We start from the raw sequence: 22,179 nt of genomic DNA, 5'->3' as shown, positions 1-22,179 counted from the left end.
ACGTTCTCATGGAATCCGAAACTGACATTTTGTCAAAGTAATGAACCTGTAAAGTTATGAAACCTTTCTCTAACTGTCGCTTAGTTTTAAAATTAGTGACAGCGATCGAGGCAATGAATTCACACTCTCGTGTTTACAGGTTCATAATTTTGACAAAATATGTTTTAAATCGAAATATTTGGTGTACGTGAAAATAAATGGTTAAGAAACTAGTGGTAAAACACATTCTGTAATGTGAAATATGTCCCAGCTTTGAAGGTAAGTGCTAAAATCAGCCTCTGCTCTGTTAAGAACGTTAATGTAGAGGGAGGTGTAGCTTTGGATCAGCGACCAGTATATATCGGAAATTAAAAGTGACCAGTTTATATCGGATATTAAAAGCGACCAGTATATATCGGATATTAAAAGCAACCAATATATATAGGATATTAAAAGCGACCAGTAGATATCGGATATTAAAAGCAACCAGTATATACAGGATATTAAAAGCGACCAGTTTATATCAGATATTAAAAGCGACCAGTTTATATTGGATATTAAAAGCGACCAGTTTATATCGGATATTAAAAGCAACCAGTATATATCGGATATTAAAAGCGACCAGTAGATATAAGATATTAAAAGCGACCAGTTTATATCGGATATTAAAAGCGACCAGTTTATATCGGATATTAAAAGCGACCAGTAGATATAAGATATTAAAAGCGACCAATTTATATCGGATATTAAAAGCGACCAGTTTATATCGGATATTAAAAGCGACCAGTTTATATCGGATATTAAAAGCGACCAGTAGATATAAGATATTAAAAGCGACCAGTTTATATCGGATATTAAAAGCGACCAGTTTATATCGGATATTAAAAGCGACCAGTAGATATAAGATATTAAAAGCGACCAGTTTATATCGGATATTAAAAGCGACCAGTATATATAGGATATTAAAAGCGACCAGTAGATATCGGATATTAAAAGCAACCAGTATATACAGGATATTAAAAGCGACCAGTTTATATCGGATATTAAAAGCGAAGAGTATATATCGGATATTAAAAGCGACCAGTTTATATCGGTTATTAAAAGCGACCAGTATATATCGGATATTAAAAGCGACCAGTTTATATCGGATATTAAAAGCGATCAGTAAATATCGGACATTGAAAGCGGAGAAGTACATAGCTACATGTACGATTTCGCAGCGAGTTGGACCACCGAAGAAGATAGGTTTCTGGCACGCCTAGTGGACGTAATACTGCAATATGTGGCACTTTAGACAACTGGGCCACCCGCGTTCCTGCACTGACAGAATACATGCAGTAAAAAGATAGGGTATGCAGATGGTAACACCACATACATGAAGTGTATCTATATGAGTACTGAATATAGCAAAACTAACGTTTCTTAGCAGTCAAACTACTCTACTTTTCCAGACTTTCCGCGTCCATCGACCCAGAAGCAAAAAAACAAATAATCTTTTCACTATCCACTTATCAAATCTGCGCAAATCCTCTAGAAATATCCCATCAACAAGAGGTAAGTTTAATCACATTTCATGTTGCTTGCCCCTTCAACAATGCAGGATTGCAACCAATTCGTTGTAAACTGTCTAGTCTAAATTATTAACTGCAAAGTTAACACAAATGAAATCGAGATATAATATGTTTGTGCTCAAATGCTCCCGGTGAATAGCATCAGTGATTCTATCTATCGGCGAAATTAGACTATTAGGAACGAATATTTGTGTTTATTTTTTAATTTATTTTAAGCTATGATTTCATAAATAACCCTTACATGCCCATGTGGCTCGTGGTTAGTAGGGCTCGTCTGTTCTGTTTGTGAAAACCTGTTTTTCATATAAGAGGAAGAGTAGAGAAGAATAGTAGAAGAGTAAGAAAAAAATAATGATCGATGAGTGCGAGATAGGTTTAATCACACGTTATCAACTTACTCAACGATAGATTCGTCGTCCACGTGTCCCATTAGGAGTTTAATCACATATATAATTTTCTATTTCTGTTTGTTTCATAATGTTTAGGGGCGGTGGGACAGCCTACTGGTTAAAGCCTTTCGCTCGTCAAGACGAAGACCCGGGTTGGATTCCCCACATGGATACAATGTGTGAAGCCCATTTGTTCCTGCTTGAAAGTTGCACATTCTGTTGTCAACTGTTGCTTCAAAGCATCTGCATAAGTGTTCACTTGTTCTGGAGTTTTCAAATTCTGTTCCCATTCTGGACTGATGTAGTTTAGATTTGAACTGTTCTTTATCTGAAACAGTTTATATACAAGAAACGAATGCTGTTGTTTTGTTTTTGTAGGGTTTTTTCTTTATTAAAAGTATAGAGCGCAGATCATAAAGTCAAGATAACACATAGCCCCAAGCAGCGAAATAGGGCTCCAAATGTCATATCTGACATATTCATTATGACTTCCGCTTTCAGAAAACACATTTCTACTGAAATTCATCTGTAACAGAAATTTCCAAGACCTGCAACAAAGTTATTAGTACTTCCAGATAGAATCTTGTCACTTCCGGCTGGCTACTGCAGCTGAATTTTAAACCTGGAAATACTATGATTGTTAAAGACAAAGTAATTTGTCTATTACCGACATGTTTACAATGTGTGAAGCCCATTTCTGGTGTCCGCCGCCGTGATAATGCTGGAATATTGCTAAAAGCGGCGTAAAACCATACCCACTCACTCACTCAAATCAGAAAGTCGCATGGCTTCATCTTACTTGATGACAAGTTCGGATTTTGCCACTTCTTGTTGTATAACTCTTACAGCAGTAGACATTCCAGCCAAAAGTCCATTATGACCGTACATGTCCAATAAAAGGCCCGTGCGTGAGGAGGTTCCCTGCCCCACACAGAAGCACATGTGATACATGTGGCGTCACTTTGGGCAAGTGACTTTGTTCGGAATGTGCCTCTGTTCAGCCCGCAGTGAATGGTAACCCGGTAGGATGATATGGTTGTTAACCTCCCAGCGTCTAACAGGAAGCTTGGGTTGTATACTCCCCAGGGAGATGAGAATGATTCTTGAGTGAACACTGATCCAGTGACCGGGGTAATAATATAAGTTGTAGCAGGATCACGAGGGGTACTTGGGGTGCGTCCCGCGTTAGGTTTTATACCCTATGTACCCCGGTTGATCCTGCTACAACGAATGTATTTTATAGACATGTTTAAATATGACATGGTACATTAAATCAAATAAATTCCAAATTGATAGAAAACAGCTGCTCGATTGATTGACATCCATTGGCTTGGAAAAGGCTTTGAAGCGGGGTATAAAGGATTTATTCTATCTCTCAGAAAAGCGGGTTACAGAAAAGAATTTTATCAAGATCACGTGGACCAATCAGATCTTATTATTCTGACATGGAGGTATGATAATAGCGCTTTGACCATGCCCCTGAGTGGCGTGGAAATAGGCGCAATATAAATGGCCTAGTAGTAGTAGTAGTAGTAGTAGTAGTAGTAGTAGTAGTAGTAGTAGTAGTAGTAGTGGTAGTAACAGTAGTTTCCTCCGCAAAGATGGTTGCTATCGGGGCCCAACCCCAAATTTACTTATAGAAATCAATCTTGGAATAAACCTATATAACAGAAATCAAATATATATTCATCAACTGTAAAATAATAAGGTATCGGCCTATCATACAAACCATTTCAGTCACCGCAGTTTGAAAGAAACAACTGTTTACCCTCATCTGTCAGAAACTTGGGCATATCAACTTTATAATTAAAAGAGACAAAACCCATTCCATATTATAAGAATCTCTCCTAAAAGCCTAGTCGATTGTAAGATTCCAACTATATCAAGAACATCTGTTTATGAATCACTATCAAACGGGAAAGGGTGAGCGTGTCCTTCCCCACAAAGGCAAGTCAATTGTTTATCTGAAAAAACACGGGAATATGTTGTACAAGTCAAAATAGGAAATTGCATCAGGCATAATTCTTGTCACTGATGTGTCAGATTTGGAAAAGTCTACCACGTGTCTACCATTAAACTTTTTGAAAGCTATACTGAGGCCTTGCATGTTGTAACACTGTTGATCAACAACTTCTGAGCAAGAGTATATGCATATGACGCTCTTTGAAGCTCGAGTGTACCTCAATAGCTGTGAAAGGTAGACACCAAGGACTGGAGTTGCAGGGATATTGCTATACATGAAGGAAAAGTTGACTTTTGGAAAGTTGAAGTAACCCCTCTTGTCATACAGTCTTGCAGAAATTGTTTTGTCACACTGAATCTTTATGCATAGATCTAAGTATGAAACAGATGAATCGGTCTCTGACTGGTCTCCTTTATTTCTAGTTCAAGTGCGTAAATCAGTGGAAGGGAAATGACTATTTCATTGTTATTGAACGATATCAGATCATCGATATACCTGAAGCTTAAGTTAAACTTCTTGGCCAAATGACTTTGCCAATCTGAGCAGAAATTTCTATTAATATGCATTAGGAAACAATAATCAGCAAAATTTAGCATACTTGGTGCTCATGGGGAGGACTAATTTTGGCCTAAATGTCTTACCCCTAAATTTTGTATAGATGTTATCAATTTCATCCCACGTTATAGCATATATATTTCAAGGAATTTCTTCTTGCAAAACCATCAACAAGAACAAACGTTTATGAATGAATATATTATGTAGCATTTCCGTAGACGATTGAGCGAATGAAGGTTTAACGCCGCAGTCAGCAATATTCCAGCTGTATTACGGCCGAACTGATTGAAAGGTTGGCTCCACGTCAGACCGATAACATCCAATCAGCCAAGTCATCGCCAATGAAGTCTGGATCCTCTTTATTCGGTTCTGAAGACACGTCTGGCTTACTCGCGAAGTGACTTTTTCTTGCCGGAGTCCCTACTTGGAGGCGCGTAGTGAACATGTATGTATAATAAACCGTTATGAAAGACGAGTGTCATGACGATTGCATGGAGTTTGACTCTCATAATACCTTAGATCAACTTCAATCACAAAGTACCTGAGATCAGAATAGGTCCCACAGTACCTTAGATCAGCTTTAATCACACAGTACTTTAGATCAGCTATAATCACACAGTACCTTAGATTAGCTTTAATCACACAGTACCTTAGATCAACTTTAATCACACAGTACCTTAGATCAGCTTTAATCACACAGTACCTTAGATCAGCTCTTATCACACAGTACCTTAGATTATCTTTAATCACACAGTACCTTAGATCAACTTTAATCACACAGTACCTTAGATCATCTTTAATCACACAGTACCTTAGATCAGCTTTAATCACACAGTACTTTAGATCAGCTATAATCACACAGTACTTTAGATCAGCTATAATCACACAGTACCTTAGATCAGCTTTAATCACACAGTACCTTAGATCAGCTATAATCACACATGTACAGTACCTTAGATCAGCTCTTATCACACAGTACCTTAGATTAGCTTTAATCACGCAGTAGCTGAGATCAACTTTAATCACACAGTACCTTAGATCAGCTTAAATCATACAGTACCTCAGATCAGCTGTAATCACACAACCTACTTATCAATTTAAAGACACTGTCCCTTAGATCACCTTTAATCACACAGTACCTGAGATCAGCTTTAATAAGAGTACCTAAGATCAGCTTTAATAACAGTACCTGAGATCAGCGTAAAGCACGGAGTATGTTAGAACAGCTTTAATCACACAGTACCTTAGATCAGCTTAAATCACACAGTACCTTAGATCAGCTGTTATCACGCAGTACCATAGAGTAGCTTTAATCACATAGTACTTTAGATCATCTTTAATCACACAGTACTTTAGATCAGTTCTTATCACACATTACCTTAGATTAGCTTTAATCACACAGTACCTTAGAACAGCTGTTATCACGCAGTACCATAGAGTAGCTTTAATCACATAGTACTTTAGATCATCTTTAATCACACAGTACCTTAGATCAGCGCTTATCACACAGTACCTTAGATTAGCTTTAATCATGCAGTACATGACATCAGCTTTAATCACACTGTACCTGAGATCATACTTTCCCAAAAAAATGCTACCACAAATCATGTACTGAATAATGTTATCCCTGTCATCTACCTCTGAAAAGGTACAATTTCCTCTATTTGAATATGGCAAAACAAATCCTGCAAGAAACTGGACTGCATTCCTTGTGGATATCACAAGCTGTACCAGATGTCCAGTGAGTCAAACAACAAGTGAAAATAGTGTTAACAGATCAGTATAAACAATCTTGGCAAGCTTATATTCAAAATTCCTCTAAGGCAGATAATTATAAACTATTCAAAAGCGAACCCACTTTAGAACCATATCTTTTAATTCTCCCACAAACTCTACGCATTTGGCTAACGCGTTTTAGAACAACAAATCACAAGTTGCCGATGGAAATAGGAAGATGGCACGGAATACCACGTATAAACAGATATTGTACTCTATGTAATGCCGCTGTTGGCGACGAATTTCATTTTTTATTAAGCTGTAATGAATTACTCAACCTTAGAACAACCCTATTACCAGACTATTTTTGTTAGTATCCAACTGCGCATAAATACAACTACTTAATGAATTGTAATTTCAAACCTCTTCTTACAAAGTTATGTAAATATATAAAGAATGATGGACTCGCACTGCTACAATGAGTGATCTACATGCCACTACATATCAAGATAGTACCCTAATATATATTTATTTACGCAGGTATGTATGCAGATATGATGTATATATTGTATAATGTATGTATATATAATGCATATTATATTGTAACTCCAAATTGCTTTTATTGTGCTACATTCGTTGTACAATTGTATTATACTTCGTTATGTATGTTCCTTATACCACTATTGTATGTTTTTGAGAATAAATTCTGTTCTGTTCTGTTCAGATTACATAGCACATGTACCTTAGATCAGCATAAATCACACAATACCTTAATTGTGAGTACCATACGGAAAGTGATCTGTGATTACATTTAAGTCCAATTCAGTTCTCTATTTGGAATATGAATATTTACCATATGTCTCCGGGGTTCTTCTTAGGTTACTTGCCTTTGTATGAGTTTGTGGCGGGTGCCCCCGGTGGGGTAGGATACGCTCATCTTTTCGCGAACACCTGGTATCATCCCAATTTTGTAGTGATTCATAAATATCCGCTCATGACATAGTCGGAATCGTACAATCGACTTTAGCAGAAATTTGAAATGGTTTTGCCGACGTTTATAACAGTTTCATATTCGTTATTTCACTTATTGATTTATTACACGTAGTTATAAGGTATTCGAATTGCACGTGTCTCAGGGGAATATGGGTTAGAATTTGTCACGTGCTGGTCGCAAGAGGCGACTAACAGGTTGGCGCGGTAAGGATCTTTGACATGGTTAATTACGATTCATCGTACCCTGGCAGCGTGTATAGTTGCTCATAATATCAATCACAGGTTTGTCTTGACCAGAATCTCTCTGGACGTAAGGTGAGTATTTTTCCGCACATGTTCAGTGCTTTGAAATTCACAAAGTGTACATTTGGGGAAAAAAACATTCTTTTCATCACAGTAGTCGTGATTTTCTTAGCTCACCAAAACAAAACAATATTATCAACTCAATCGTAAGATTGATAATTTTGGCCGTAAATTCAATGTCAGGGACAACATTTTGCATATTATTTTTTATTTCTCAAAATGTATTTTACACAGTAAAGTAATGATACATATTATAAGGTGAAATGTATGAATCTAATGCACATATCACAACGCTAGGGTCGTTTTACTATCACCTTTGTACATGCAGAATCATATTCACAAGCATAACACAGAAAGGGCTCAAGCGAGTCTGTTGTAAAACATTTCAACCGTACTGGACTGTTTTTTCTGACAGAAGCAGGAACAGTTTTTGAACCCAATATACACGAGTCCAAGTATGTGAACAAACAATGCCCTTTATAGAAGCTGACTATGTGTTATATCCTGGTGTTGAACCTGTGACTCGTCTGTGGATGAAGATGTCTATACTGCGTTGCTGGAGTAGATCTGTAACTCCCAGCCTCGATCTTGTCAAGTTGATGGCTGCAGTTGTCCACCATGGTGGTTCTGGTGGCAAAGGAATGCTCGAACTCCCTCTTCCTGTTCCTTGTTCGGAAGCAACACAGTATGGCATGTTTGAAACTCTTTCTGAAGTTCTTCGACATGAAACCATACACCACAGGGTTGGTGCAGCTGTTCATATACGACATGAGGAAGAAGGCCTGCCTCATAGGTTTGAGGTAGCCGATGTGGAGCTGGGGCAGTACCCCCGTGGACACCAGGAGATTGTTGATTAGGATAGGCCCCCAGCAGATGATAAACAGCACAACCACGACAATCAACATCTGAATCACCTGAAACACAAACAACAAATGTCATGACGATGGAGAATCAAATGTTCAAATTCAAACATAATTAAACAAAGAATTATGGTTCATTGGTAATGTTTGTTTCGGTAGCGTTCTCTAAGTTGTGTGGACAACATTGAGTGAGTGTGTGAGCCATGTGAGGAATATATCACAAAGTCATATTTCGTACTCCTCTCTTGTTTTCTGGGTTACTATTTGTTCGATTTAACCGCTATTTTTAGTTGAGTGGTAAACTACATATTGTTACACAAGCGGGTGTCATAAGCCCGCTTTGAACGGTATCACAATTATACCACGGCGTGTCAGCAGGTTTTATAGGTATACCAACTTGGACAAATGCAGGTTTATGTGGAATGCCACTATGTAAAATTATTTTGGACACAACTAGAGAACTATCTTAATAATATTTTACCTATTGAAATTAAATTTGATAAAATCCTGATAATATTGGTCATCATTGACAAAACCTCTAAATTAATTAAACATATTATAATTTCAAGATATATCTGTACTTCTTATATTAACACTAATCTCTTTCACCAAAAGTATAAAACATTTATCTGGTTGAAAAAGTCTTGGGGGAAATAATAAAACAATGAAATCTTTTCTTTTTATATGGTCTGATCTATGTTACCTACATAGCTAAAACTTAACGGGTTTCAAGAAGTATCTTAAACATGGTGACTATTAAAATGTATTATTACTGCTTGCATCCTCACGGTATAGCCTTTGTTTTCTTAAACAATGACATGTAATTATATATAATGAAATACACCCTTTAATTAAGACATGATGTATCTATTGACATGAAAACAAAATCACTCGGAGAAACCCACGAGTTCGGGCAAAAATCATTATCAGGTGGAACCTGGTACTCAACCAACTCAAGGGATTCTTGCACGCAAACGGCGCAAATGTGTACTACTTGTTGGGACGCCTTACCCGACCTTGTCAATGAGCCACATGTTCGGAAAAGTGTGCAGAGACAATTGAACTTTGTAAAGTATTACGTCATATATAAAATTTAGATAACGTTTAATAATATTCATGTTAACTTGTCAAGTATATCTCTTTTTGTATTTGAGACAGTAGATCAGTACATGGACAAGAAACCTGAAACAACATTTATGAATCTTATTAATTTGTTTTAATATAATTTCGTCTTACAGTCATATAACAGCTGCAATTACAAAATAACTCAAAACAAAAAGACGACTGATTGTCCCTTTTGTGGAATTACAATCGTCTTTATAGATGATTTAACCGACAACCGCTTTAATTTCAGATCTGATAACCTCGAAAGTAAAGGGTACATGGCAGACCTAGCATTTCTCATTATGCATTTTTCCATTGCAAAATACAATAATCCATCTAATTTTGAATGATTAAATCCCCTTTTGATGTCCAAAACAAATCATTATTCTTGGCAAACTTATGGTTTAAGGCGCATAATAAAATACTTCAAAACCGTTAATGATGATAATTATTCCGTGACAAAACGAGGCAGAATTTTTCTAAACATGACTACTTGTCCTCCAGGTAATTCCAGATTACGCCACATAAAGTATTTGATTTGCTCTAGTTTGGCTGAGTAATGAGGTAGTGATTTTCCAGAAGAAGTCGCGACAAGTCATGCGCTTGCATCAACGTCCTTGAATTGTCCCTTGCAATCAATGGAAGATTAACGACCAGACTTCTATCAGCTATCCTATACTGACTCTAAGAGTCTGCACTTTTCTCATAAAGTTAGACCGGAAACCTTCATGTCTCTTGCATGACAACTTGATCCGACAACAACTACCTCACTCTCACTTCTAACAAGTCATCAACTTTGGGTTGAATCACGAAATAAGCATCAGCTGCGTTTTCAGTTAAATTGGCATACGTTTTAAGGAGCGAGAATGTCGACCTAGACCGGCATCCAATCAAAGTCTCTGGGGTTAAATGAAGAAGAACCAGTCAGATTAGATCTCCCGGAGAGGAAGCCAATATTTGTTGCATTAACACATTACGTACTCTTTGAAAGCTTAAACAGACAGCTTCTGACACGTGAGATATGGTAAGTAAACAGGCTCCTTGAAGTTGAGGATTCAAGATTCCTCTGAACTAAGATCTAGTTCATAACGAAACATCCTCAAGATGCTCATCCCGCAACACAAGCTTACTACTTGTCCAGCCTTCAGAACTCTTATGGTGGCATCGCAATAATAGTTTGATGTTTAACGTGAATATATACTGAACCGCAAAAGAAACGTCACCCAAAGTAACATTGCATGAAAAGTTATCATTTAAATATCTGGGTAATTTATGTCAAAGTTTCTAAAATTTAACATTATCTTGTCCGGAAGAATGACATTTGATGATAAAAAACAAATCAGATGACAATAAAACCGATCGCCCAATCGCATCACGGTAACCCGTGCAAATTGAAATGCACATGCGTTCCCCCATTTCTTGCCCTATAAAAATCCATCCAGATTGGATAACATTCATTCGTTATTGAACTGCTACCACATGCCAAGATTGACAAGAAATCAGCGACACCAAGCCCTTGGACGATTGCAAGCTGGACAAACCGCCCGGCAAGAAGCCAATGCATTTCATGTCCACGTAAAGACCATATACAGGCTCCAGCAACGGTACCAGACCACCAACACTACAGATGACCGACCACATAGTGGAATACCAAGGGTCACCGTCCGACGTCAGGATCGTCAGATCGTGTTACAGCATCTGCAGGATTGCTTTGTTACTGCTGCGGAAACTGCTCGACAGACCATGGGGACACACCAGCGACACATTAGTGCGGACACCGTGCGTCGACGATTGACGAGCAGACACCTCCACTGTCGCAGGCCACATCGAGGACCCATTCTGACACCACCATCGCCGGGCCCGTCTTCAGTGGGCAACACAGCGCCACCATTAGTGGAGAAGAGTTCTCTTTTCAGACGAGAGCCGTTACTGTATCTGAACAGCAGATGGCAGAGAGAGAGAGAGAGTATGGCGACGCCGTGGTGAACGTTATTCGGATGCTTGTGTTGTTGAGAAAGACTCGTGGGGTGGTCCGAGCATAATGGTGTGGGGTGGAATTGGTCTTGCACAGAGGGTTGGCCCTGTGGTCTTCCAGAACATCGGTCCAGGGTGAAGCAATGGTGTCACAGCAGCTCGGTACATTGATCAAGTCTTGAGACCACACGCCATACCACATTTGGCACGTCGCCGCAACCGTGTGTTTCAGCATGACAACGCCCGTGCCCACACTGGGAGAGTAACAAGGGACTTCCTCCTGCAGAACATTTCACTAGATACTTGTTGAACTACGTAAAAGTTGCTACGTTACCGAATATTTCTTGAGCATCTGTTTAAAGGTTTTTTTACAATGGGACATAAAGCGCCCAACCTTGCCAGTAACATATATCAGAGTGTGGAGTAAACACACCCAAATGTCCTTTCATAAAACACGATTGTGCATATTTACAGCATTTGTATGCCATTACCGACTTCCACACAAGAACGAGGATGTCACCACAGCCCACAGATAAAGTGGTTTTCTGAAGGTCTGAAAATGGATTATTGCTTTGGAATATTGAATAAGAAATGTGCATTGAGAAAACGGCACTAACTTTACATTTATCTTCATCCAGTCGCGACTTCTTTTCCCTTGGTTCTTTAAACACCTGGTTGGGATGTCTGTATATGGGAGCAACACATCCGCTTGTCTGGCGGACCATTGGCGTTCTTTCATGTGATGTGTGACTGCCGCCTCTGAAATACACTTGCAAGTTAGTTATCTGCAAGGAAAGCCCGTTGACGCTATGAAAACGCATGTTACACTAACAAATACGGGGTTTGTAATTGGCCACATGTGTAAATTTATCTGTAGGGTGAGTGAGTAAGGTCGTAACATGACATGAAAGTCTTTTTGCACAAGAATGGTCTGTCAGTTCGGGGCGACCTGAGATCTGAGTAGTCCTTAACACTTCAAGGGGGCATAGGTGGCCTATTTGTCTGAGAGCTGTGGCCCTTAGCATGGCAGAAACCTATGATCGATGGTTCGAATCCAGATTCGCCCCGATTATTTTCTAGGTTTGTAAGCACCATACGTATATACCCGTGCACGTGGGTTTCACCAAAATGTTAAACGCCTAAGACCTGTATCACCTCTGGCTTTTCCCCCACATTAAGATGACACGAAGTGATATAACTGGAATATTGTTCACTCACTCCTGCACGTGTATGTTTCTGTAACTATTACTGTATTGTGATTAATAAATATTTCTTAGTTCAATTCGTTTCGATCTATCAAATATGTTTCTCTCTTGAATTGGCAATATCTTGTGTAAAATGGAAACCCTCCCATTTGCCCTGTAATTATGTCAATGGTTGGACCAAAGTGCTTACTTAGATGTGTTTGGTTGGTCCCTAGAAGTGCCAGTTACAAATGTCAAGATTCTATACTAAATTCAGCTTCAAAGAAAAACACCATTAACACAGTATTTATATGCGCTGATCGAAAACAATACATCATACAACATGCGGACAATGTTCATCCAAACCGTTCTTCCGAGACATCGTATCACAATTTAATATCATTAAGACCGATGGTGGCGACATGTGGGTCAATAGACACCCAGTAACGAAACAAAATTCGTCTTTGAGTGTTTATGGTAAAACACCTCCAACATTTATGGAGCATTTATGTCTTGTGGGGATCCATTGTAGCAGTACAAATGTGTTATATTCTCCGAGACAAGAGTTTTAGAAGGTAGGTTTCCCATGTACGGTTCCGCCGTTAACATTGATTTCTTAAACTTTGTGAATTACCTATTTTCTGTAGACTTCAGAATTTCTCTCTGGGTTTTCTGTGTGTAAAGTTGTTTGAACCAGTTACAGAAATGTTACTTCGAACTTAGTTCCTTATTCAGACAGACATTAACACAGATGGCACTGTGTGTTAAACACGATACTGTATAATGCTTCACGCCCACCGGTGTGACACCTTGTTTCAAGTAGGATTCAGTATGTGGCATACTTCCTAAATATATCAAATATCGGATACTCTACGTGATCCGTTGGCAAAGAACCGAATATTATAGATCATTTCAAGAGCTCTCCCTCTTGCAGTAATCGTCATTATTAGAGATCACCATGAGTGGTCACGTTGCGTGACCGTCATGGTACGTTGTATGTGTTTTATGCTGTTCGACAATGTGTATATTTATTTTACCAACTGCGTTATTCATCCTGAGTTCATGACAGTGGATAGTTTACCAGTAGACAAGACGCCCGGTCCAACCCCCACTGTCTCTTCCTTCGGTTTAAAACCCAAACGTGGATGAATTCCCTCGCTTACTCCATGCATTTTTATGATTCAGATGTCACACGACGCCTTGTGTAGAAACAGGAAAAGGTCCGAATAAACATGGTTCAACCATGTAAGGAGTTTTTGAAGTGTCTGCTCTTGTTGCAATATTAATAAGGCCTAACTGATAACCTCACCAAGGCCGAATTCGAGTACCGACTTAAACTGAGAAGTAAAAATACATGTAATTAGGAGTGATGACCGCAAAGAATAAATGTCCACACGAAGTTCTGAACTGATCACACACGCACAGACGCACACATATTTCCAAAGACGTTTTTGCACGTAACCAATTGACCAAGTCAAGTTGTCCAGGTTGTCAACGAAGAGGACAACATGACTACATCATAAGAATGAGTAAATATCGCAATAGTGTTTTGTGTTGTCTATGTATCGTTCTCATCACCAGTTATATTTTTTCCATCAACGATTAAATCGTATGTAGTTCATTGATACCAAGTATAAATTTTCACCCTTAAAATTATCGCGTTGCCATTACATGGGGTATTACGTTCTTTCTCAATTTATTATCTTTTGCAATATGAATATACTACATTCATAGTACTGTATATATCAATAGGAGTAGCACTATCAGTATATGTACACGGCTACAAGTCACTGTGATCCTATGTATTTGTACACTTTCACATGGTCCACCATCCTTCTTAGAAGAACTTTGGCTCTGGAGGGACAGCCATGATTATTTTACTTTCAGATGGCGTAGAAGTGAAGTCTTGTACCATGCAAAATAACCAAAAACAAACATTGGCCTGTGTTGAATATTATTGAAGCAGGACAGTTCCAAGAATGATATTACAGAGAGTCATGAGTGCCTGTTTGTACTTCACTGACTTGTTTAAAATAACAGGCTTGGCAAATATTTGAGACGGCCACCACCACATTAGCATGCACTATGCATTATTACAAACTGATTTTCAACCGGGTTGACTTAACATGCCACGCTTAAACAGATGATCAAGACGAACACGATTTTGCAGAACCAACCTTTTAAAATAGTCATGAAACATTAACTTCGATCGCATTTTATGTTGTATGAGAAAGAATGTCAATCTTTCGTCAGTGATCACATGTAGGTCATCTGACATTTCTTCTATCCGTGAAAAATAGCGTTGTGAACACATGAACTGGTATCACGGGCCTGAATAGCAGACTGTGACATAACATTTGAGGCACATTAACACCACCCCCAGGGGGAATTATACCTTCAGACGTGTCTAAGTTGGCAAATCTTTACGGGTTAGACACATGTTGCGGTCCGTGCTCTCTTATCTTACAGGGACAACAGACGAGGCTGAAAACCTCCATACCCGTAACTTGAGCCTGGCATGTAAATAATCATATGTGACTTGGATCTGCTGCCACAACCTATCATGTATATTAAACGTATGTTTAAATAATTCCTTGTCAGGAATCTATGAGATAGGATTAGCGGCAAGGATTACCTCACAGCAGGAAACATTAATCATTGGAAGAGGACTCATTTTTGAAAGGAGTTTATTTAAAGGAGCATAGCTTCCTCTCGTGATCACGTCTGAGATTGCAGACGTGATTTGAACCGCTGGGGATGACGTCACATACAGTGCATCTCCTTCGGGGTAGTCAAACAACGTTGGAAACATTAAATATTTGCTTTACGTGTCATCTTATTTCAAATTCAGCGTTTTGAAAGCACTGTGAAGTCTCATGTTGCAGTCTCATGTCTTTGTTTGAAATATTATCACAGCTGTTAATTGGCTTTTCTGTTTTGTTTTGTGGGTTTTGTTGTTGTTGTTGTTGTTGTTGTTGTTGTTTGTTGTTGTTGTTGTTGTATAACGCCACACTCAGCACTATTCGACGGCGGTCCGTAAATGATCGAGTCTGGACCAGACAATCCAGTGTTTGGCATTATGATCATCTATCAAGCGGGATACGATGACATGCATCAACCAAATCAGCGAGTCTGGACACCCGATCCCGTTAGTTACATTTTTAGACGTTTCAAGACTTTGGAATGATAACCAAGTGCGAAGATATAGACAATAATTTACGAGTGACGAGGAATTTAGCATTATCTGTCCCGAGTGAATTAAAATTGTAGGTCCCGAGCCTTTACGAGGGACAGATAATCCGGCATTCCTCGTCACTCGTAAATTATTGTTTTCTTACCCATCGTCACGTTTTAAAATAAGAAGCTAAAAGGACAAGAAACAGTTTACTCTTATAACAGAGGCGAAGCCGCATTTCATAATATTCATACGCGTGTGAAACGGCATCGAATTCGTGGAATTTTTACCTGATCACACACAGTCTACACTCAACACTAAGATTCCGGGAATACGGAATACGGAAAGAGTTAGTTTGAGCGGTATTAAGTCTTCGACAATTTAAGCATTATAATACATTTTAGCGAAAAATATAGTTTGATTTCATGTTTAATAGTCCAACAATGAATAAAAAGTGACTTGGCATTATTGTTTATACAAAATATAAACACGTGAAGTTCAAACTGCTTGCCAGTTTCTCTCGGTCGACATGGCCGTCAGTCACCTCAAAGTCACTAGCTCTCGTGACTACGAAAAGAGAACCAAAACCTTTGTCCGTCTGCACATGCTCAACAACATCAAACTGTGTAAACTGATTCTACAACAAGTATGGTTTACTTAACAGACTCTTTCAAGCGAGCATATGCCTTACATTTTAAAACAACAGTAAATATTTCAAAAAGGAACATTGGAATGTGACGTGGCCTTGACCTTAAACTGATAGATCTCGGCCAAAGTGTTTATGCAGCATTTTCACGAAAGTTAAACGTAAATGTCCATAAATCAAGCACACTGGAGCAAGAGTCCGAAGAAATGTCGCCTATGCGCCGACGTTTGGGGGCATTGGATACATCGTCCGACTCAGCAGGTTTGCACATATTTACGTTGAATACGCCGCCATGGATCGGGACAGAAAACAGACAGTGGATCATGTCCGTCGTCGCGGATTTTTGTACCGAGTCGGATACAGGAACAATATGCGAATTGGAAGATCGTTCAACGATTCGGATGCCACTGATTGACATATAGGCCTAGCAGAATCCGAAAGTGGTTTGACGGGGACACTGCTGCACTGATTTTGGACAAAATGTTGGAGATACTACGGTGTTTCGTGAATATGTGTTTATAGAATGCATATTTTTGTGCCCAGACACTTGCATTGGTGGGCGGGAACGCCCTTCCTGGACAGTGATTGTATCATGTGTTTCCTAGCGTTGTGATTACCCTACCAACTGGTTTGTCGGATGAAAGGTTGGCTTTGGAAGTCATGTTTTTCGTTAGTGCACCAAGTTTGTTTTCCCCAAATGGCTGCCTTTTGAACCAGGATTTGCCAGATTTGGGACACCCTCTAGTGTTTATTGCGAGATAGAATGGATCTTCCCTCCCCGAAAAATTGCTGGGCCTCAAGTCGCGGAACACCTTATACACGTTGACTGGACAATATGAGGGGCCGTCGGGTTAGGGCCAAGCCCTGGGTGTCACAGCACGAACAACCGTGGAGTCTTCTCCGGTTCTGGTTTTGGATTGCCGTTCAACATACTCGATAAACTCATGATTATCAGAGTCTCCTTTCAACTGAAAATCCCCCCAAGACATTCTTCTGTGTGAAGTTATTGACCGTAGACCGCTAAAAATCGTATTGTTCCATCACAGAGTGTTTAATATATAGCGAACAACAAAAGTTCTTGTGACATTGAAAAAGATTTAATGCAAAGAAATGTTTTTTTCCAAATCTGTAACAATTTCGGTTTGCAACAGATAAATGACTCCTGTAAGTGTTCAAATGGTTTAATTTGCCAAACTGACTTCAGAAAATGCGTGATTTCATTTAAAAAAACCATGAACATGCCAAAATGTCAAGTTACAATTCAATAGCGTGTGTGTCAACCTCTGGATGCGATGCAAGCTCCATATCTGCTGGAGCATGTTTCGAAGTTCCTGGAGTGTCTGTGGAACACGTGGTTGACGTCGAAGGCGCCGATCCATCTCATCCCACATGTGCCCGATTGGTGAGAGATCGGGGGAGTGAGCCGGCCAGGGGATGACAGTCTCTGACTGCATTCGTCTGTTGCGAACGTGGCCATAAACACCAAATGTTTTTTCTGTGGACGTTAAATTGTCTTGCAACATCACGTTGACTCGATCTTGCTTCAGCCATACCAATGGCTCGCAGACGCTCATTTTCGGACAGGCGTGGCATTTAGTAATTTTGAATAATTGCGTAATTTTGTTGTTTGTCTGAGTGGTTGTTGTCAGCACGATGCTAAACAATGCATATGGAATCCCGCTAACGCACATGTTTTTATACTCATTCATGGGTAGCGAAATGCATGGGGCTTGCATAAAAGTCAACTTTTGCATGGAATGCATGCTTTTCTGTAGCAGTTGCGTTTTTGTGACTTGATTCCATACAGGTACTACAATATTTAAAACCAAACTTTACTTGTTTGAAAAATACACTAAAATATAGGTGTCACAGGAACTTTTATTGTTGAGTATAGATTCAGGTGTATTCGTGCCAAGCTGGCCTGCATCTTGGAGTGGTTTTATTTCACTATTGGAAATAGCTTCTGCTCCGTAAGGTAGGCTACCCTTTCCCTGTTTTTTCAGTGATTTTGTTTTTGACTTGATGACACCCCTCAGTTTGGAAAATTTAATTAAATCGGGAAGTGAGAAGCCATAATCTTTGCGTTTTAAGTGACGATCTAAACTGCCCCTGAATCCAATGAGTGAGCCTGCTTCGTATTCGGTAAGTGACGATCTAAACTGCCCCTGAATCCAATGAGTGAGCCTGCCTCGTACTCGGAACCATCCTGTTTCCTAACGTCAATGAAAAACATGATCGTGTTACGTTCAGTGGGAGGGATAACTTCAATTGGGCGTGGTCATTAAGCTTTTCTTGTTGTTGTTTTTATAGTGTTTGCATTTTCATTTTCTGCCAGAAATTTGTCAGTGTCGCCATCATGTACATCAACAAATCTTTCTGCTTGTTTTGGAACATCAGGGATGTTATTCGGGCCGTCCAAGAAATCATTATCCATCAAATCATCCAAAAATGATTGATTTAGACCAAAATGTTGTTGCAGACCTTGAGTTTCACGAATCACGCGCAGTCTATAACGAGGGACTTGTCGCTCACCCATGTCAGTTTTCACAACAAAGACGTTGAAACTGTTCAGTGGCTGTATTATGTTCACTACTCTTCCAAACAATTTTCCGTCAATCTTCACAAGATCGTTCACTTTTATCGGGGACAACAATGTATAGCAGACTTTATTCAATCAAATCTAATCTACAAATCTTAAGTAGTTTTTATGTTCCGAGTATTCAATTATCGCAAACAACATGTGTGAACGATGTTTCATTTGAATGAATAAAAATTATAGTTTTTAGAACGCTTTGTGTTGTAAATGACAAGTCTTGTATGGCAGAGATGTGTTTGTGGGAAAAGATGAATGAACATGATAAATGGGAAAATGTAGTTCCGGCAATGCGTCATTAACCAATGAAATTACAGGCTTTCTAAAAAAAGCCAATCGGCATTAAGCTACTGTTGTAACCTCCCTAAGCATCTCCGTTCCCATATGGGTAGTACATGTATCATACTAGCAGAAAAAGAGTAACTGTGTTTCATATAAAGTGATGTAAATGTTATGGTATTTAAAATAACATAATATTTGGTCTTACGTCTCATCAAAGTTTCATCATAACAACTTAATTGACAAAACTCATACCTGGAAACTAAAGAATTATATCTCACGTTGCCAAATTCGTCACATCCTAATGAGATCAACGTAAGTCTTGCGAGACAGAGGACAAGGCAGGACACGATGTGGTTAAACACTTTGACAAATGTCCTGGTCTGGGGCAGTGTAAAATGGATATAACGAGGTGATGGTGGAGAAAGATAATCAAACTAGTAAATCGCCCAACACTATTCTTACTGTATGTACCGAACGATATGGTTATGGTTTTAAAATGACAATTTTAAAGCACCAACAATGAAGGACAACCCAATATCGAAATATCAATCATTCTTGAGCCCTAACTCCATTGTCCCTTAGTTTGTCATTTCCCCGATACAATTGAACCACTTATCATCAAGTAAAGCTATTGTATTTGCCAAATTCAGGAATTGTCTTTGATATAATAGGTAAATGCTCGTATAATCTTCGGAGTCTAGAACATGGTACTATATTGATGTTATAAAATATTCTGAAAACTCGTTGGCGTTGAACATTGCCCTTACTCTAAGTCACTAGTTTCTCTGACCCAGGTTCTAATAAATATAGGTCGCCATGATACAGCTGCAGTATTGCTGACATAAACAACATTCAATCACAGCACGGATGGTCAAATCCTTAAAAATCACCAAAAGACGTTAAAAGATGGTACATGTTGTTACCCTGTCTGGCGCTCGGCATTAAGGGGCTTAAACAAGGACTGGTCGGCTCGGAGTCAGTATACTGTGTCTGAGTGGGGTATTCATGTTAAACTGCGGCATGGTATCTCAGTGAGATAGCACTATAAATCTGCATCAGTCCGGACTAGTACAAGCAGCCACACACAAAGCCCTGAAACATTCTAAGGAAGAATATAATCTTCGCTGGAGAAAGGACTTACGTTGACGAGCACCTCACCATTACGATAAGCAGCTGTTACTGCTGTCGTCTGATCCGTCACAGGAATAGCAGGGGAATTCCCATAACACAGTGGCACTGCTCGAAGACCCTGCATGTCGGTGATTAGCCAAACTAGAGTGATATAGTCCAAGTACACATACCGGACAACTCCTGGCTTGGTACTTGATTACACAGTTTAATTATAGTGGCCCGGGGCGACGGCCAAGGCTGTGTGCTTCCTAGCATATCCTGGAAGTATTCAATCTTGCAACAGAAAGAGGTTGTTTCTAGTTTAGATCACAGGCTCGGCTATGAAATTGAAACTGTGATGTGAATCCGTTAAGGACGGTTTTTTCTCCCTTGAAACGAAAGCTGTAGAGATGGGACTTGTTTGTGAGTGACGAACGACTTAATGTGTTTCTTGATTAGTACAATAAAATATTCTATATTGAAGGCGAGTCAGGCTCGGTTCCTTTTTTACAGCGTTTAATCAGGTTTCTGGTCTTAAGTGCAGTGCATAAAGTGTTACATTATTCAGATATGTCTGGCCATGATGTTGAAGTAACATTAATCACCATGAGTGTCAGATCTATGCAATGCAGATGCTTTAGTATACAAGGGGACATGTTCATTACAAGAAAGATTGTCACCCGAAATGCACTGTCTGTCAATAATCTTCACGTCCTAGATTTTTTTAATTTATTTCCATAGTTTCGAGTTAAACGGTTGAAATACCGTCTTTCAGAGGCATTTGGAAGTTGGAGTACAAACTTAGGATATGGTATTTAGATGGACTACTACTTTATTACACCTAGGAGCGACGTACCGGTGTCGGTACATCACCGTTATCAAGCAAGAGATAAACAGAGTATAGTGATGAGGTGAGGTGAAATTGGTTTTAAAGTCGCGTCCAAGATTATTGCACTTATAAAGCGACGTGCATGTACGTGTGTGTGTTTGTGTGGCTGCTTGTACCAGCCCGGACTGATGCCGATTGATAGTGCTAGTCCACTGAGATACCATGCCGCAGTTGAACATGAATACCCCACTCAGACACAGTATACTGACTCCGAGCCGACCAGTCCTTGTTTTAGCCCCTTAATGCCGAGCGCCAGACAGTGTAACAACAAGTACCATCTTTTAACGTCTTTTGGTATGACGCGGTCGGGGATCGAACCCCGGACCTTCCGCTCTCCGGGCGGACGCTCTACCACTAGACCACGGAGGCGGTCAAAGAGAGTATGGGGGTATAAGGTAGAGTTTATGCAGTTGAATAGATTTGGGTGTGGCTACAGTAGAGTGGAGAAGTCTGTTTCGTGCACAAAGGATGAAATAAGATAAAAGGTCCTAGCAGGTCCATACTCTAGATCTGTACTTCACTTGCTTGATAATGGTGTTATAACATACACTTAAATTATCACATGTTCCAGGACAATGTATATGTACATATCAAGTCGGTTCATCTGATGATGCATTTTAGAGAACGTTTCATTGGAATTCATTGATAAGCATTTGTGTTACATGTTGTAGCTGTACATGTGTATAAGTGCATTTAATAGTAGAAAGGACACGAAAAGCGAAGCTCGATAATGTCTAATACACAATGGAAACCTGTTTCGTTATCTGTCTGTCGGTTTCAACCACGAAGTTTCGGCTGCTCGGCTGTCAGACGTCAAACAATGGTTTGGTTGTGTTATGTGTTTCACAGTGCTTCTGTGAGACGTGATTTCCATTTAAGAAACATCGAAACTA

The 22,179-nt window shown here is 39.3% G+C and overlaps 1 protein-coding gene across 1 annotated transcript in view; it reads right to left on the bottom strand.

Moving 5' to 3' along the window:
* Positions 1–7,833: 7,833 nt before the first annotated feature.
* The window catches only part of LOC139480091 (galanin receptor type 1-like), a 53,160-nt gene continuing 38,814 nt past the window's right edge, over positions 7,834–22,179 (bottom strand). The window contains exons 5-6 of the mRNA XM_071263103.1: positions 12,025–12,166; positions 7,834–8,383 (exon numbers count right to left, since the gene is read on the bottom strand). Coding sequence (XP_071119204.1) covers positions 7,967–8,383; positions 12,025–12,166 — 559 coding nt within the window. The 3' untranslated portion in view covers positions 7,834–7,966. The remainder of the gene's footprint in view (positions 8,384–12,024; positions 12,167–22,179) is intronic.

This window comes from Haliotis cracherodii, unplaced genomic scaffold (assembly GCF_022045235.1).
Source record: "Haliotis cracherodii isolate W230 unplaced genomic scaffold, xgHalCrac1.p SCAF_4, whole genome shotgun sequence".
Taxonomy (NCBI): Eukaryota; Metazoa; Mollusca; class Gastropoda; order Lepetellida; family Haliotidae; genus Haliotis; species Haliotis cracherodii.
Note: the sequence above shows the minus strand (reverse complement) of the source record. Positions and strands in the feature narration are given on the sequence as shown.